At 63.2% G+C, this 13,330-nt stretch overlaps 2 protein-coding genes across 2 annotated transcripts in view; one reads left to right on the top strand and one right to left on the bottom strand.

The window, feature by feature from the left end:
- Positions 1-13,330, top strand: part of LOC109686275 (microtubule-associated serine/threonine-protein kinase 3) — a gene marked incomplete in the record, with an annotated part of 381,278 nt that overhangs the window by 337,363 nt on the left and 30,585 nt on the right.
- LOC141416517 (ceramide synthase 1) lies at positions 176-11,049 on the bottom strand. The gene is made up of 7 exons (XM_074053469.1): positions 10,798-11,049; positions 8,570-8,729; positions 5,242-5,422; positions 4,538-4,699; positions 3,654-3,801; positions 3,375-3,484; positions 176-283 (listed from the first exon to the last, which is right to left on the bottom strand). The coding sequence occupies exons 1-7, from the start codon at positions 11,047-11,049 to the stop codon at positions 241-243; spliced, it is 1,056 nt and encodes a 351-aa protein (XP_073909570.1). The 3' UTR covers positions 176-240.

Consider the following 13,330-nt stretch of genomic DNA (forward strand, 5'->3'; position numbering starts at 1 on the left):
GGGCGTGTCCACGGCCGGACACACTGCGGGGGGCGGGGCGGGGGGCGCGGAGGTCCCAGGTGATCAGCAGAGTCCTTGGGGGCGGGGGTCATCGGGCCGGGAGCGGAGTCCTGGGATTGGACGAGGTTTCCCCCGGGGGCGTGGCTGCAATCCAGAGGGGCGGGGCCAGGCCTCCAGGGGTGTGGTCAGAGCCCTGGGGGCGGGGCCAGTCCCGGGGCCGTGTTGGGCGGGTTGAGGGGGTCAGAAGAGCTTGTCCTTCACCAGCCCATTCCTCAGCGGCTTCCTGCAGGCCAGACCCGGTGCAGATTAGCATGGGAGCCCCGCGCCCCGCCCCTCCCCCCCTGCACCCCTCCCCCCAGGCCGTGGCAGGGTGACAAGCCAGTCCCTGCCCTGGCCCGACTCAGGCAGCACTGGCTGGCCAGAACCCCTGTGGCCCATGCCCTGCCCTGCGTCCCCCCGGCCGCCTCCCTGTCTGCAGTGTCCCTCCCCGTCCGTTCCTGTCACTCCATGTCTTACTTTTTGGGGTGCTGCTGGTGACGCAAAGCCTAAGGTAAGCGCTCACTCCACGCCTGAGATGGAGTGAACCCCGAAACAAGACGTCTACTTTGCACGTCTCAAAGGTTTGCCAAGAACGCGATGCGGGAGGTCCCCCCCCGGCCGCTGCTGCACTGGTGGCGGTCACTTTCCCCGCGGGGGTCACCCCTCGGTCTCTGCCGTCAGAGCCTCGCTCTAGGCCACTTTTTAGCTTGTTCTGCTGGGAGACCGGATCTCGCTGCGTAGCTGGCCTTGAACTCCTGGGCTCAAGCCGTCCTGCCTCAACTTCCCCAGTTGCTGGCACCGCACGTGTCCCCACCTCCCCACCGCACCTGGCTCAGCTGCTTTCCTTCTCTTGTCACCCTGACCTGCAGCTGGACGTCCTTTAACTCCAGAGCCCGGGCCTCTTCCCGGGGCCACTGGCCCCGCTCAGACTTGAGGCGGCATCATGGCTTCTTCCGACTTCTTTCCAGTCGCCGCCCCCGCGGGCGGAACCGGGATTTGCTCACATCCTGAGTAGCTGGGGCCCGCGGGTGTCACCGCAGCAGGCTGGGTGCCTGTACTTTCCGCCATTGGCATCTCCACCTCATGCTGCCCTTACCCCAGCTTCCCGACGGACGTGTTTGCTTTTCTGCACAAACTTCGCAGTGTCCCTTCCCTGTCAGTATTTCCCACTCGGGGAGGCAGGACGGCAACGAGGGGACATCAGATTGTCACCTACAGATTCAGCCCACCACCCAGCGGGGTGGAAGCCACAGAGAGAGAGAGAGAGAGAGAGAGCGATGGGGCGGACAGACGCCTTTCTTCCTGGGCAAGGAGAGGAGCAGGGTGGGCTCCCCAGGGACTTGCCAGGTCACTCGAGACCGGAGTTGCCATTGATGTCAACAGGAAAAAGCTCCAGAGAGGTGGGCGTGGGGGTCGGTCTTGGATGTTCCGAAGTGCTAGCTAAGACCAGGCGCTGTGGCTCACGCCTGTAATCCCGGCTACTCAGGAGGTAGACATCAGGAGGATCGAGGTTCGAAGCCAGCCTGGGGAAATAGTTCTCGAGACCCTGTCTCGAAAAACCCTTCACAAAAAAGGGCTGGCGAGTGGCTCCAGGCGTAGCGCGCCTGTCTGGTAAGTGTGACACCCTGAGTTCAAACCCCAGGGCTACCAAAAAAACAAAAAAAGTGGGGTGCAGCCGGGCGCTGGTGGCTCACCCCTGTCATCCCAGCTACTTGGGAGGCTGAGGCAGGAGAATCACTTGAACCCAGGAGTTCAAGGCCAGCCTGGACTACACAGCCACACCGCTGGTTCATTTTGCTCCGGCTCTTTGGAGATGGGGTCTTGAGAACTATCTGGCCTCAAACCCGTGTCCTCCCCATCTCAGCCTCCCAAGTAGCTGGGACGACGGGTGAGCCAACATGCCTGGCTGAGTAATTATTTTGAAAACTGTGCACAAAATCACAGGTTGACTGTTGGTTCTCTGTGGCCACTTGTGGTGACACTTTGGTGACTGTGTCTTCCACTGTTCTCCTGCTCCCTGGGTCGTCAGGATGCTTTTGCACGGTGTGTCCTGCTGGTCTCCATTTTTGTTGGGATGAATGTGGGGCCCGACACCTTCCTATCTCATCACTTCCAGAAAGTTCTCAGCACCCCGTGTTCTCGGCCAGCCGGAGTCATTCTCCAGCATCCGTGGTCCCCAACTACAAACGCCACCGTGCCTTGGGTCATTTCTTCACAGCCTCCATTCACTGGGTCTCCCCAGCTGTTCCCATCAACTTGAGGACGAGATTGACTGTAAATTGCTGGGGTCACAGGCGTGGCCCCCCCACTTTTCACTTCTTAGGACTTTGTTTTCCATTTGTGAAGTTTTTAGGTTTGCAGAAGAAATGCACCACCACCAAACAGTAAATAAATAAAAACAGGAACGCTCACGTGATCTGCCGGCAGATCAGATATGGCTCCTCCTCCCTCCCGAATTGTCTTTGGTCACTGCTTGCTCTGGAAGCTTCTAGCATGTTCTGGAAGATTCCTTAGCGAGACCTCACCCATCTCTACAGAACCCCTGGCTTGCATTCAAGGGACAGCTGCACGGGAAGTCCCTGTCCCCCAGTTGAGACCCATCCACAGGTGCACACGGCCCTGCCCGGCAAGCAGCAGTTTGAGCCAAGAGTCTTGGGTCATCTCTGATTTTTTACTTCCGCGTTATCTACATCCACACCAAGCCTGCTGGCTCTCCCTTCCAGGCCTGTCTCACCACTCTTGTCCTGGCTGTGGCCAGACGATGGTGATGGCCTCCCGATGGCCACCCTGGCCTGCCCTGCACCCCTCTGGGGGTGACCCTCTCTCAGGCTTCCTCTGTCGGAGCCCGGCTTGGCGGGGACTCAGTGCTTCCACTGACTTGAGTGGTCGTAAGAGCTGTCCCTGGCCCTACTGTCAGGTCCCCCCGTTGGGGCTCTGTCCCCACGCCCCTTGGTCTTGAGACGGGGTGTCACTGTACAGCCCAGGCTACCCTGGACCTCACGATCTTCGGGGAGCAACCGCAGGCCCGGCCCCGGCACCACGGCCTGCCTCAGCCTCCGGCCTCCATCCTGACCCGGTCACGGAGTCTGGCCGACTGCCTCCCTCCGCGGCCACCTGTCCCCCACTGCACCTGAGGCGCCTGCGGTCACTCGTGGGGTTCAGGCGCAGCTCGCCCTCCCCAGCCCTCCGCACCCTTCCCGCTGTCCCCGTCCCCGCGGTGTCTGCTGCAGGTGGACGCGGGCTCGGCCCAGTGGCCGTCCCCTCATTGGTGGCCGCGGCCGCCAGGCCAGCCCATCGCAAAGGGAAGGGACTCGGGGCGGGCCCTGCACACTCACTCGGCCTTGCTGGGCTTGGGGCTCTGGGTGTCCACCATGTCGTATTCACGCAGGTCTTTCAGCTCACGCAGCTGGCCCGTCAGCACCTTGGTGGCAAAGGCCACGATGTACTGCGGGAGGGGAGGGCCCAGGTGAGACGGGAAGCCACCTTCAACCCCTCATGGCCCCGGGGACCCGCTGCTGCCGCAGCCCCAGAACATCAGAGCTCACGGAGTGGGACTCGGCCGACGGTGCGCGGGTGGCCTGTCCCCCGGGCCTGGGCCTGGGCCCCGCACTCACCAGGAACCAGTAGACGTTCATGACAGTGAGCAGCAGCAGCAGCGCGTTGAAGAAGAAGTAGAAAGGGATGTCGGGCACCGAGATCAGGCTGGTGTGGCACGTGGCGTACAGGACCTTGAGTGGGAACCAGTAGAGGCGGAACCAGAACCTGCAGGGGAGGGGCAGGTCAGGGGGACACAGCGGCCCCACCCGGCCCCCATGGGGTCCCACTCACCTGTGTCTGCACAGTCCCAGCCTCGGGTCCCCCGGCTCAGACCCATTTCTGACTGTCCTCCTGCCCAGCCCTTGCCCAGCTCGCCAGGCCCCCCCTTCTCTGCCTAGCCCCACCCCTTTCCCTCCAGGCCCCACCCACTCCACCGTGTCTCTATCCTTCCGTCCCCTGCTCTGCCTAGGACCACAACTCACCTGCTCTGCCCCCTCTGACTCCATCCCTTCAGCTCTCTTCCTCTTCTCCCTCAGGCCCCACTCACTCCGCCTCCTTCCCTGTCTGCCTCCTCCCACTCCCTAGGCCCCGCCTCCTCCCTACCTGGCTCCTCCCAGTTCCCTAGGCCCCACCTCCTCCCCACCTGGCTCCTCCCAGTTCCCTAGGCCCCACCCCCTCCCCACCTGGCTCCTCCCAGTTCCCTAGGCCCCACCTCCTTCCCTTCCTGGCTCCTCCCACTCCCCTAAGCCCCACCTCCTCCCCTGTCTGGCTCCTCCCACTCCCTAGGCCCCACCTCCTCCCCACCTGGCTCCTCCCACTCCCCTAAGCCCCACCTCCTCCCAGCCTGGCTCCTCCCACTCCCCTAAGCCCCACCTCCTCCCAGCCTGGCTCCTCCCACTCCCCTAAGCCCCACCTCCTCCCACTCCCCTAGGCCCCGCCCCTGGCAGCCCCGCCCCCTCACCAGCTGAAGCAGAAGCTGAGGCAGCCCAGGTCCGCCACCAGGGCGTGCAGCCGGCGGTAGGAGCCGCCGCGGGCCTTGAAATACACGTTGAGCTTGGTGAACTCCAGCTGCACGTCGCTGATGTCGTGCAGGAAGAGCACGAGGAGCCCCACGTTGTGGTACCTGGTGGGCAGGAAGGGGCCTCCTCATGTGTGTGAGCCCGGACCCTCTGCCGCCCTTGGGCTCATGGGCCTGGACCACTCGGTGTCCACACCCTACGCACTCGCCCGCATCCCCGCACACCACTGCCATGACGACAATCCCCGCTTCACATTCAGCCAAACATGGCTTCAAGCTGCACACCTCCAAAAGGCCGCTGCCGCGTCCCCAGTCGGCCCTTAAGAAATCTGAGGGCCACCTCTGTCCCTCCCAGCCCCACCTCGCCCGGCTATTTTCCTTTTCTGTCTGTCGGACACTTCTCCCGGTGTCTCCCAGGCTGGCCCCTCCCACGTGCACGGAAAGACAGGCGCGCAGCTCCACGCCTGGCTACCACGGGGGTTCCAGATGGCAGGATTCGTGGGCTGTGAGTCGGTCACGGGTGCCGTCCGGGCAGAGGCCTGGGGGCGGGGCGGGTGGCTGGGGGCACAGTGGCCTTTTCCACGCCATTCACCTTTGCACACGCCGTGCCCTCCACCGCCCACCCCGCTGCCTGTCTCCGCTCTCACCGGAAGGCGTAGGAGGAGACGATGAGGACCAAGGTGACCACGTGGTGGACGAGCATGACCACGGAGTCTTTACGCCAGGTGTCCATGTAGAGCGTGGCGTAGATGGAGTGACCGTAGAAGCTTCCCTGCAGCAGGTAGGCGGTCGCGATGTCCCACGGCACCGCCATGCCTGGAGTCCAGTCTGGGGAGAGTCAGACCTCACAGCTGGAGGTGGGGACCTCCCGGTGACCCCCGGTGACCCCGTGACACGATGGGCCACGTCCCCTGCACGCAGGTGTCCGCACAGCTGTGCTGGCTGCAGGCCCCTGTCCCCAGTTCTCCATCCATCAATTTTTATATTAATATATATATATTTTTTTATAGCAGGGCTGAGAGCGCTGCAGTTTGGAGCAAATGCAACATTGTCACCAAAGTCACAGATGTGGATACCTTGTTACTCAATCCTCCCTGCTCTTTACCCATTCCCAGAGATTCCCCGGGGACGTCCCCAATGGCCACCTCCCTGGCCTCCTCCTCGCTGCTCCTGTTTTCTCAGCAACCTGGGCTCCCGCACCCCGCAGAACCCCAACTCCACGTCCACTTAAGCACAGGATGTCCTCTTCCAACCTTCCTCGCCCCGCCCCTCCCCGCCTCAAGGCACATCTGTGACCGTCATCAACTGCCACCCCCCGCCCCCAGGGCCAGCTCCCCACTACTTCAGCCTCCTCCTCTCCTTGGTCACGGCCCTCAGGAGCCTCCAGATATGAAGGCCAAGGGCGCACACACTCAGCTGTCCCTGTCCAACCCCCACCCCAAAAGAAAGAGTCTTTTAGGCTCCACTGGGGGCCCCTGCTCCTGGCCTCAGTGTCCCCAGCTCACAGACGGCCCTCCGTCTACGGAGGCACGCGACACCCCTCCCACCTTGTTCCACTATGGTCTAGGCGTCCTTGCCTCCCACCCAGCACGCCCTGCCCCTAGCCAGTCATCTGTCCACTCTCTCTGTGGTGGCCTTGGTGGCTGCACACACAAACACCACGGTGTGACCAGCAATCCCACTCCTAGAGATGTGCCCAAGATAACTGCAAAGAAAGAAAGAATGACTGGCAGCCAGGTTCTGCAGTCACACTGTAATCCCAGCTACCTGGGAGACTGAGATTGCGAGGATCGTGGTTCAAAGCCAGGCAAATAATTCAGGAGACCCCATCTCCAAAATAACCAGAGCAAGACAGGAGCCAGTGGCTCATGCCTGTAATCCTAGCTACTCAGGAGGCAGAGATCAGGAGGAATGCAGTTCAAAGGCAGCCTGGGCAAATAGTTCACGAGACCCTATCTTGAAAGAAACCCTTCACAAAAAAGGGTAGCCTCACAAGCATGAGGCCCTGAGTTCAAACCACAGTGCCTCCAAAACAAAACCAAACAAAAAACCCTAAAACTACAATTACCCCATGATCCTACTCATTGGTGGCCGCCAGGGTGCCAGAGCCGGGGGAGGGGATGGGGGGCAGCTGATGGGGACAGGGTCTCTTTAGGGAGGATGAAAATGTCCTGGAACGACACGGAGGTGGGGGTTGCAATAGCACTCTAAACGCCATAAATGCTGGATTGTTCATTTGTTGATGTTTTTAACCCAGTGTCACCCTCCCCACTCTCCGTGTGGCCCTGGACCCTAAACCTCTGGACCGTCACCAGCCTGCCTGAGCCCTCTTCCACAGGGCAGTCACCTCAGGGCTCCCTCTGAGGCCCGGCAGGGCTGTCCTGAGGTTGGCCTTAGGGGGTGTGGGGGTCTGGAGAGGGGACAAAGGACCTCCCAGTGGCGTTCCAGGGAGACACCACGCTGCTGAGCCCTGGAGGTCCCCTCCCCCACCGTCCCCAAGCTCCGAGTTCCTCCTCCAGCTCCACGTCTGCAGTCGAGGCGGGTGGCACACAACCGTCCACACCGGGCCACTTCCGAGCGTGACTGTCAACCCCAGCCCTTGCCAACACTCCCAGGGCCACCTCTCACCAAAGCCACCGAGGCGTGAGACCACACCTCCCCCAGATTCCTCTTCCAAACCCAGCCCTGCCAGTTACCATCTTGCTTGGGATCACAGAGTCCAGCGTGTCCCCACCCTTGACCTCTCACAGTTGGGCAGCAGACCCTACCGGCCGGCTTTCTGCACACGTCTGTGGTCACCTCCTCTCTCGGGTCATGTCTGTCCTAGTTGTGGCCCCCTACGTTGGCCCCTGGGACAGATGGTCAGGACCAGCCACGGTGGGTCGGTGTGCTTTCAGCCCCCAGCTCAGCCCCAATGCTGACTGCCACCGCCCACCCCGTCCCCCACACCTACAGTGTCCACTGCCCTCCTTGCCCTGGCCTGTGCCACATTCAAAGTGACCTTGAGCAGGGCCATCCTTGTCACTGTTGAGCCCTGACCCACCTATTCACAGACACTGGTGCTCAGTGTCCCCCACCACGGGGTCAATGCTGCCTCTGGTCCCCAGCTGTGGAGCACAGAGCCTGGTATACAGTCGGCAGTTCAGCTGGGGTGATGCTCAGCGGCAGGGTATTTGCCTAGCATGTGCAAAGACACAGGTTCCATCCCCAGCACTATCAAAAGAAAGGAAAACACTAGGTGCTCAATAAATGCACAACTCCAGGCCCCAGATGTTGAATCCAATCACGGGTCATCCGTATACAGGAATATTGGGTGGCTGATGACACCGCCCCGCTAGGGATGTGCATGGGATGTCTGCACTGGCTTGGAGCCACCAGGGGCCCTCTCGGGCTGTCCCTGTCACACAGCCATTGATGTGTGACATGGTCCACCCGGCCGGTCAGCACAGGACAGAGAACCCCGGCCCCACCGCAGATGGGTTTTCCACACTGGCATCTCAGAAGCCACCCTGCCTCCGGGGACAGGTCACACGAAGGATGCTGGTGTCACCTCTTGTCCAGTCCACTCAGACTCCAGCCTTGGTGACATCCACTTCAAATCCAGTCAACCAGATGCAGTCACTTATTACGTGGGAGTGACTGCCCCAGAGGCAGCCAGAGGAGGCATTTTATCAACCCCAAACCCCATCCCATCCTATCCTCAAACTCCCGCCACAAGGGCCCAGAAGCCACCTCGAGTACCCCAGGGCCTTTGCACGTGTCATTGACACCTGTGATTCTCACCTTGGCCCATGGGCCTCCTCTGTCCCCCTCCAGGGCCTGGTATACGGTAGGCGCCCCCTTTCCTGGCTCCAGAACCCTATGGCCACTCTTATCTTGGGGCTGGCTTGACATCAAGACATCCATGGGGGGGTCTGTGACCTGTGCACGTGTGTTTCAAGCAGAGTCCCCCCTCCCGGCCCCCCAGGCCCCTACCATAGAAGGCGGACGGCGGGTCGTGGAAGAACGGGTAGTCAGTGCCAAACAGCAAGTAGGCGCTGTAGCTCCAGCAGCCCAGGTAGAACAGAAACTTCCAGGCGCTCTCGGGCAGCTTGGCGGCATCTTTGGGCTGAAGGTGGCACCGCTTGGCCAGAGGCTGTGGGTGAGACGGTGGGTGGCAACTGGCACCGGGGACCAGGAGCTGCTCCTCCAGGGTGGGGAAACGGAGACCCAGGGACTCCCCAGGCCGGGAAGTGTTGGGGAAGGCCTGGCCCCCACGATCATAACCGCCTGGGGTAACCAGAGCCCATGTGTGGCTGCCAAGGGCTAAACTTAGCACCCAGCTGTCCAGCCCTGCCGGGGAGAGGACGGGGGACCCTGTGGGAGAGGGACGGGGGGGGGGTGCTCAGGTCACGATGGCGGCTGAGGGTGTCATGGGGCGACCCATGAAGGGAAATATAGGAGCCTCTGAGGGAATATGGGAGGCTGGATCCTCACTGGGGAGCTGTGAAGAGAAGAGGGGAGCCCGGGAGGGGGAACTGGGGGGGATCGGGGGAGGGGCTGGGGAAGATGGCGCCTGTGTGGGGAAGACACGTGAAGTTGGGGGAGACCAAAGAAGGGCGGAAGGGGCTGGAGGCAGAGAGGGCACATGGTGAAGGGGGATCACAGTGAGAGCAGAGGCCAGCTGAGACTTAAGGGGACACTGGGAGAACAGAGAGACTTGTAGCAATGGGAGGGTGGCCACAGAGGAATTAGAAGGGTAGGGGTCAGAGAGTGGGAGGGGCCTCAAGTGCCCGAGGGGCGGGGCTTCAGAGCAAGCCCCGCCCCTTCCCCCAGGGCTGAGGGGGCTGGAGGAGCCCCGGAGTGGTTGTCTTGGAGACAGGCAGAGCCAGCTCCAGTAACCCCTGGCAACCAGGCTGCTGCCAAGAAGATGAGCTTAGAAAAATGGCAGCCCCTCCGCCCATTTCTTGGGAAGGGTGAGGCTGGACCTGGGAACGCACCCCACCCGGGCTGGGGGGCAGAGGTGGGGGGGCCCTGCCATGGGACAGCTTGGTCTTGCAGGATTCCAAAAATCAGGGTGCGTGACTTTGCTACCTCTCCCCACGTCCTGGGGAAGGCAGGGGGAGACCCCACCTCCCTGGCAGCCTGCATCCCCCTCCCGGCGCCTTCCTCTTCCCAGCTGGAAACCGGGAGCGTGCGGGGCGCACAACCCAGCTGGGGACCAAGGTGACCATGGAGCCGCCCCCTCACACCTGCCTTCCCCTCCGCACAATAGGGTGGGTTCCGGGGTCTCTCCGGCGTGTGGGTGATGATGGAAAGACAGGGTGGGCACAGTGGCAGCCAGACAACAACCAACAAGAGCCAGCCTCTTCCCGGCCAGCAGAGAAAGGCCCCTTTGTTGGCGCTGGGCACTGTGTCCCCGCACCCTCTACCACCTCCAGTCAGACTGGGGCGGGGTGGCCCCAGCCAGTCCCTGGGGGTGTTTGCAACCACAGGAGTGGTGCAAACGCTTTACCACCGGCTCCTGTCATAGAGACCCCCTCCCCAGGGAAGGGAGTGGGGTCGCGTGCCAACGGTGTGGCCATGATTGCCACTCTCCAACCTGGGCAGCACGCTCCTCATGCTCACCAGAAACTGAGCAATTAGGTCAGGCCTCTTGGAAACAGTCCCGGCCCAAAGACACAAGCCATGTCACCTCCAAGGGAGAGAGACCCCCGGGGTGGCTTTGGTGCCCAACCCTGGCTGGAAGGTGACGCTGAACCACCAGGCAGTTCCTGTCACTTGCACTTGCCCATAGCAGTAGCTAAGGCGCCAGAGTGTGTGTGTGGGGGGGGAAGATGGGGGGGGGGCATGGCGCAGGCGGCCTCTGTGTGCCAGGCTTCCCCGTGTCCCTGTCTTCGGTTTCTTCGTCCCCAGAAGAACAGGGTGCGGCCCCTCACCGCGTGGGGTCCCCCAAACCCAACCCGAGTAGGGCCCCCATGTCCTGGGCTCATCGCCCGAGCCCGGCCACACCCCCGCATCCACCGCACCCTCTCATCCCGCGCGGTGGTTCCAGGCCGCCCCCCCCATATTCCAGTGACAACCCCTCCCAAACATCCCCCCCCACGAAGGTCAGCACACGCGTGGCGGCCCCAGGTCCCTCGCCTGGGGCACCTTCCCGTGTCCCCTCCTCCCCCACCCCAGCCCGGAGTCCCCGCGTCCCGGGCCCCGCGGGTGGCACTGACCCGAAAGAGGCGCGCGGTGGCCGCGGAGCGCAGCGCGGTGAGGCCGAGCGCGCCGAGCGCCAGCAGCAGCAGCTCGGGCGGCGCCAGGTGCGCGTGCTCGGCCAGGCCGCGGCGCGCCAGCCCCCAGCCGCAGTCCGCGCAGCCCCGCGCGGCCGCCAGCGCGCTGCCCCAGCCGCGCTGCACCAGCTGCGCGTAGCTCGGCATGGGCTCGGGCCCCGCCGGCCCCGCCGCGCTCCCCGCCGTCGTCGCCATGCGCCCGCTCGCCCGCCGCCGTCCCCTGGTCGCCTGGGCCCCGCCGCCGCAGTGGCCGCCGGAGCCGCGCAAACCGCGTCACGCGCCGCAGCTGGGCCGGGGGGCGCGCGGAGCCCTGGTGCTGAGCGTGGAGGGCGGGGCCGGCGCAAGCTCCGCCCCCACTTGGGGCGGGACCGACGCGAAGTCCCCGCCCACCGAGGCATACTCTATAAAAGCCCCGCCCTCCGTGGGCGCGCGATAGTCAAAACCCCGCCCAATGTGGGCGTGTGACAGTGTAAGCTCCGCCCTCGTCGGGGCGTGGTCGATACAAAACTCCACACCTCCGAGGGCGGGGACGACCGGGTACTGTACGGCGGGGAGCGGGGGGCGGGGCGCGTCCTGGAGGCGGGCCCAATCGTGAATCCGAGGGGCAACCGAGGTTCCGTTAAGCCCCCCGCCCCACATCCATGCAACGGAGGCCTGGATGGTTTCCTGGCCACCCGGCAACCAGGAAGGGCCTGGCCAATGAATCTCCGTTCCAAAAAAGGACGTCCCCACCCCCCTCAGTGCCCACGGGGCTCCTGGCACGGGACCCTAGGGTTCCAACCTGGCTCAGAGACCGTGATCACTCCCAGGTTTCAGGGGGACTTCTGAGGCTGGGTTCCTGTTGTAAGGGGGCTCCCTGTGGGACGGAGAGGGCTGAGGTCCGCCTGCTGAGCTCTGAGGAGGACCCAGAAGGCCCCCCAAGCTTCAGGTCAGCACCTGCCCTGGGACGAGGCAGACGGACTGGGTACCCATGTGTGGGGCTCAGAGAATCTGGGACGAGGATCATGACGTCATCAAGTGACCTTCCACTGTCCAGGCCCTTTGCCCAGGACCACCCCCACCTGGCCTGCAGGAGCCCAACTGCTAGCCCACTCTGACCTTCAGGTGCACTGGGGAATAAGGGCAGGGGGACAGTGGGGTCCTCCCCTCCCCTTCCCCACACCCAGACCTACAGTCAGTCCTTCCAACCCACTGTCAGGAAGAGGGTCTGAAGCTGGCCACTTCTCTGGACCTGTATGACCTGGCTCCCTCCTGTCCCCATGCAAAGGCCAGAGGGACCTGCTAACCCTTCAGGCCCCTCCCTCCTGCACCTACGGCCCTGGCCCTCCACTGCCCCTCTTACATCAACAGCCCAGTTCCTCCCTGAGCTGGGGTCCCAGGGCCTCTGCACTGGTTCCTCCCAAGCTCGCCTCAGCTGTCACTTGCCCAGTGCCCCTCCCTGACCCCCACCGCACCCCTTGTCAGTCTTTCTGGCTGGTCATTACCCGGTGTTCACCTGGCTCACTTTTCTAGGATGAGTACCCTGTGGGCAGGGGTCCCTGCCTCCCCTGCAGGGAGTTGGATCAGGTGAGGGGCCTACAGTGTGCATGTGAGGAAGGACCTGATGCCTGCCTGGATGGCCTCCTCCCAGGCCACGGGGCAGACCTGACTTCCCGCACTATCTGGTCACCATGGTGCCCATCAGTAATGGGAGAGTGTCTGCCCACTGCCGGCCTGGTTCTCAGCCTCGTTTCCATTTGGCGGTGGACTGGAGGCTGCTGACGGTGGGTGCAGGGTTGCAGTGGTAAGTGGCCCATGTTGCTGGCAGCAGGGATCAGGGCGCCAAGACACCTGGGGCCCCATCAGGGGCCAACCTCCCTTCCTCTGGGAAACTAGCGCTGGGACCAAGTCCTGACCCTATTGTCTGATGAGGCCTTTCTGCCACTGGACCCCCGCTGGGCAGGGAAGAGCTGGGGTGGGGGGGTCACTTGTCCTGTCCTCGCAACCAGGGACAGGGCTTGGCCACCCCCAAGACAAATGAGACCAGACCAGAAAGCCTCATCTCCCTGGAGATAGAGAGAGGCAACACCCACGCCTGGCCCAGCACCCTAAGGGCCACTGACCCTGGCTGGCTCACAGCCACCTCATGCCCATGTGGCCTCAGGGCCTTTGCACTGGTGCCTGTCCGCCAGAACCTGGCCTAGAGGCACACGGCTCAATGGTGACCTCACCCGAGGCTCCTTTCCTCTTCCTCAGCCCAGCCCCAGCCAGCCACCACCTCTGTGTCTTGTCTGGCTTCCTCTGACCACAGGGTCCCCTCACAACAGAACAAGCCCTTAGAGGGCAGGGAACTCTGTGCTGGTCCACCTATGGGTCCCGGGGGCAGAGAGCCTCAGTCCAGGGACTCTCAGTGTCCCCCGGGCAGCAAGGGGCAGGGGCAGGGGGAGGTTCCACTAAAGTCCTATAGAGGGGCACTTCCTCCAGACCACCAAGGGGC

The sequence above is a fragment of the Castor canadensis genome, chromosome 14 (assembly GCF_047511655.1).
Source record: "Castor canadensis chromosome 14, mCasCan1.hap1v2, whole genome shotgun sequence".
NCBI lineage: Eukaryota > Metazoa > Chordata > Mammalia > Rodentia > Castoridae > Castor > Castor canadensis.

Bases quoted from the DNA above. Each gene is read 5' to 3' on its own strand.
- LOC141416517 (XM_074053469.1), bottom strand. From the start codon at position 11,049: ATGGCGACGACGGCGGGGAGCGCGGCGGGGCCGGCGGGGCCCGAGCCC. The intron at 8,730-10,797 runs GTCAGTGCCACC...TCTCACCCACAG, and splicing joins CCACCGCGCGCCTCTTTCGG to CCTCTGGCCAAGCGGTGCCA. The intron at 3,802-4,537 runs GTGAGGGGGCGG...CCTCCCCTGCAG, and splicing joins CTCAGCTTCTGCTTCAGCTG to GTTCTGGTTCCGCCTCTACT.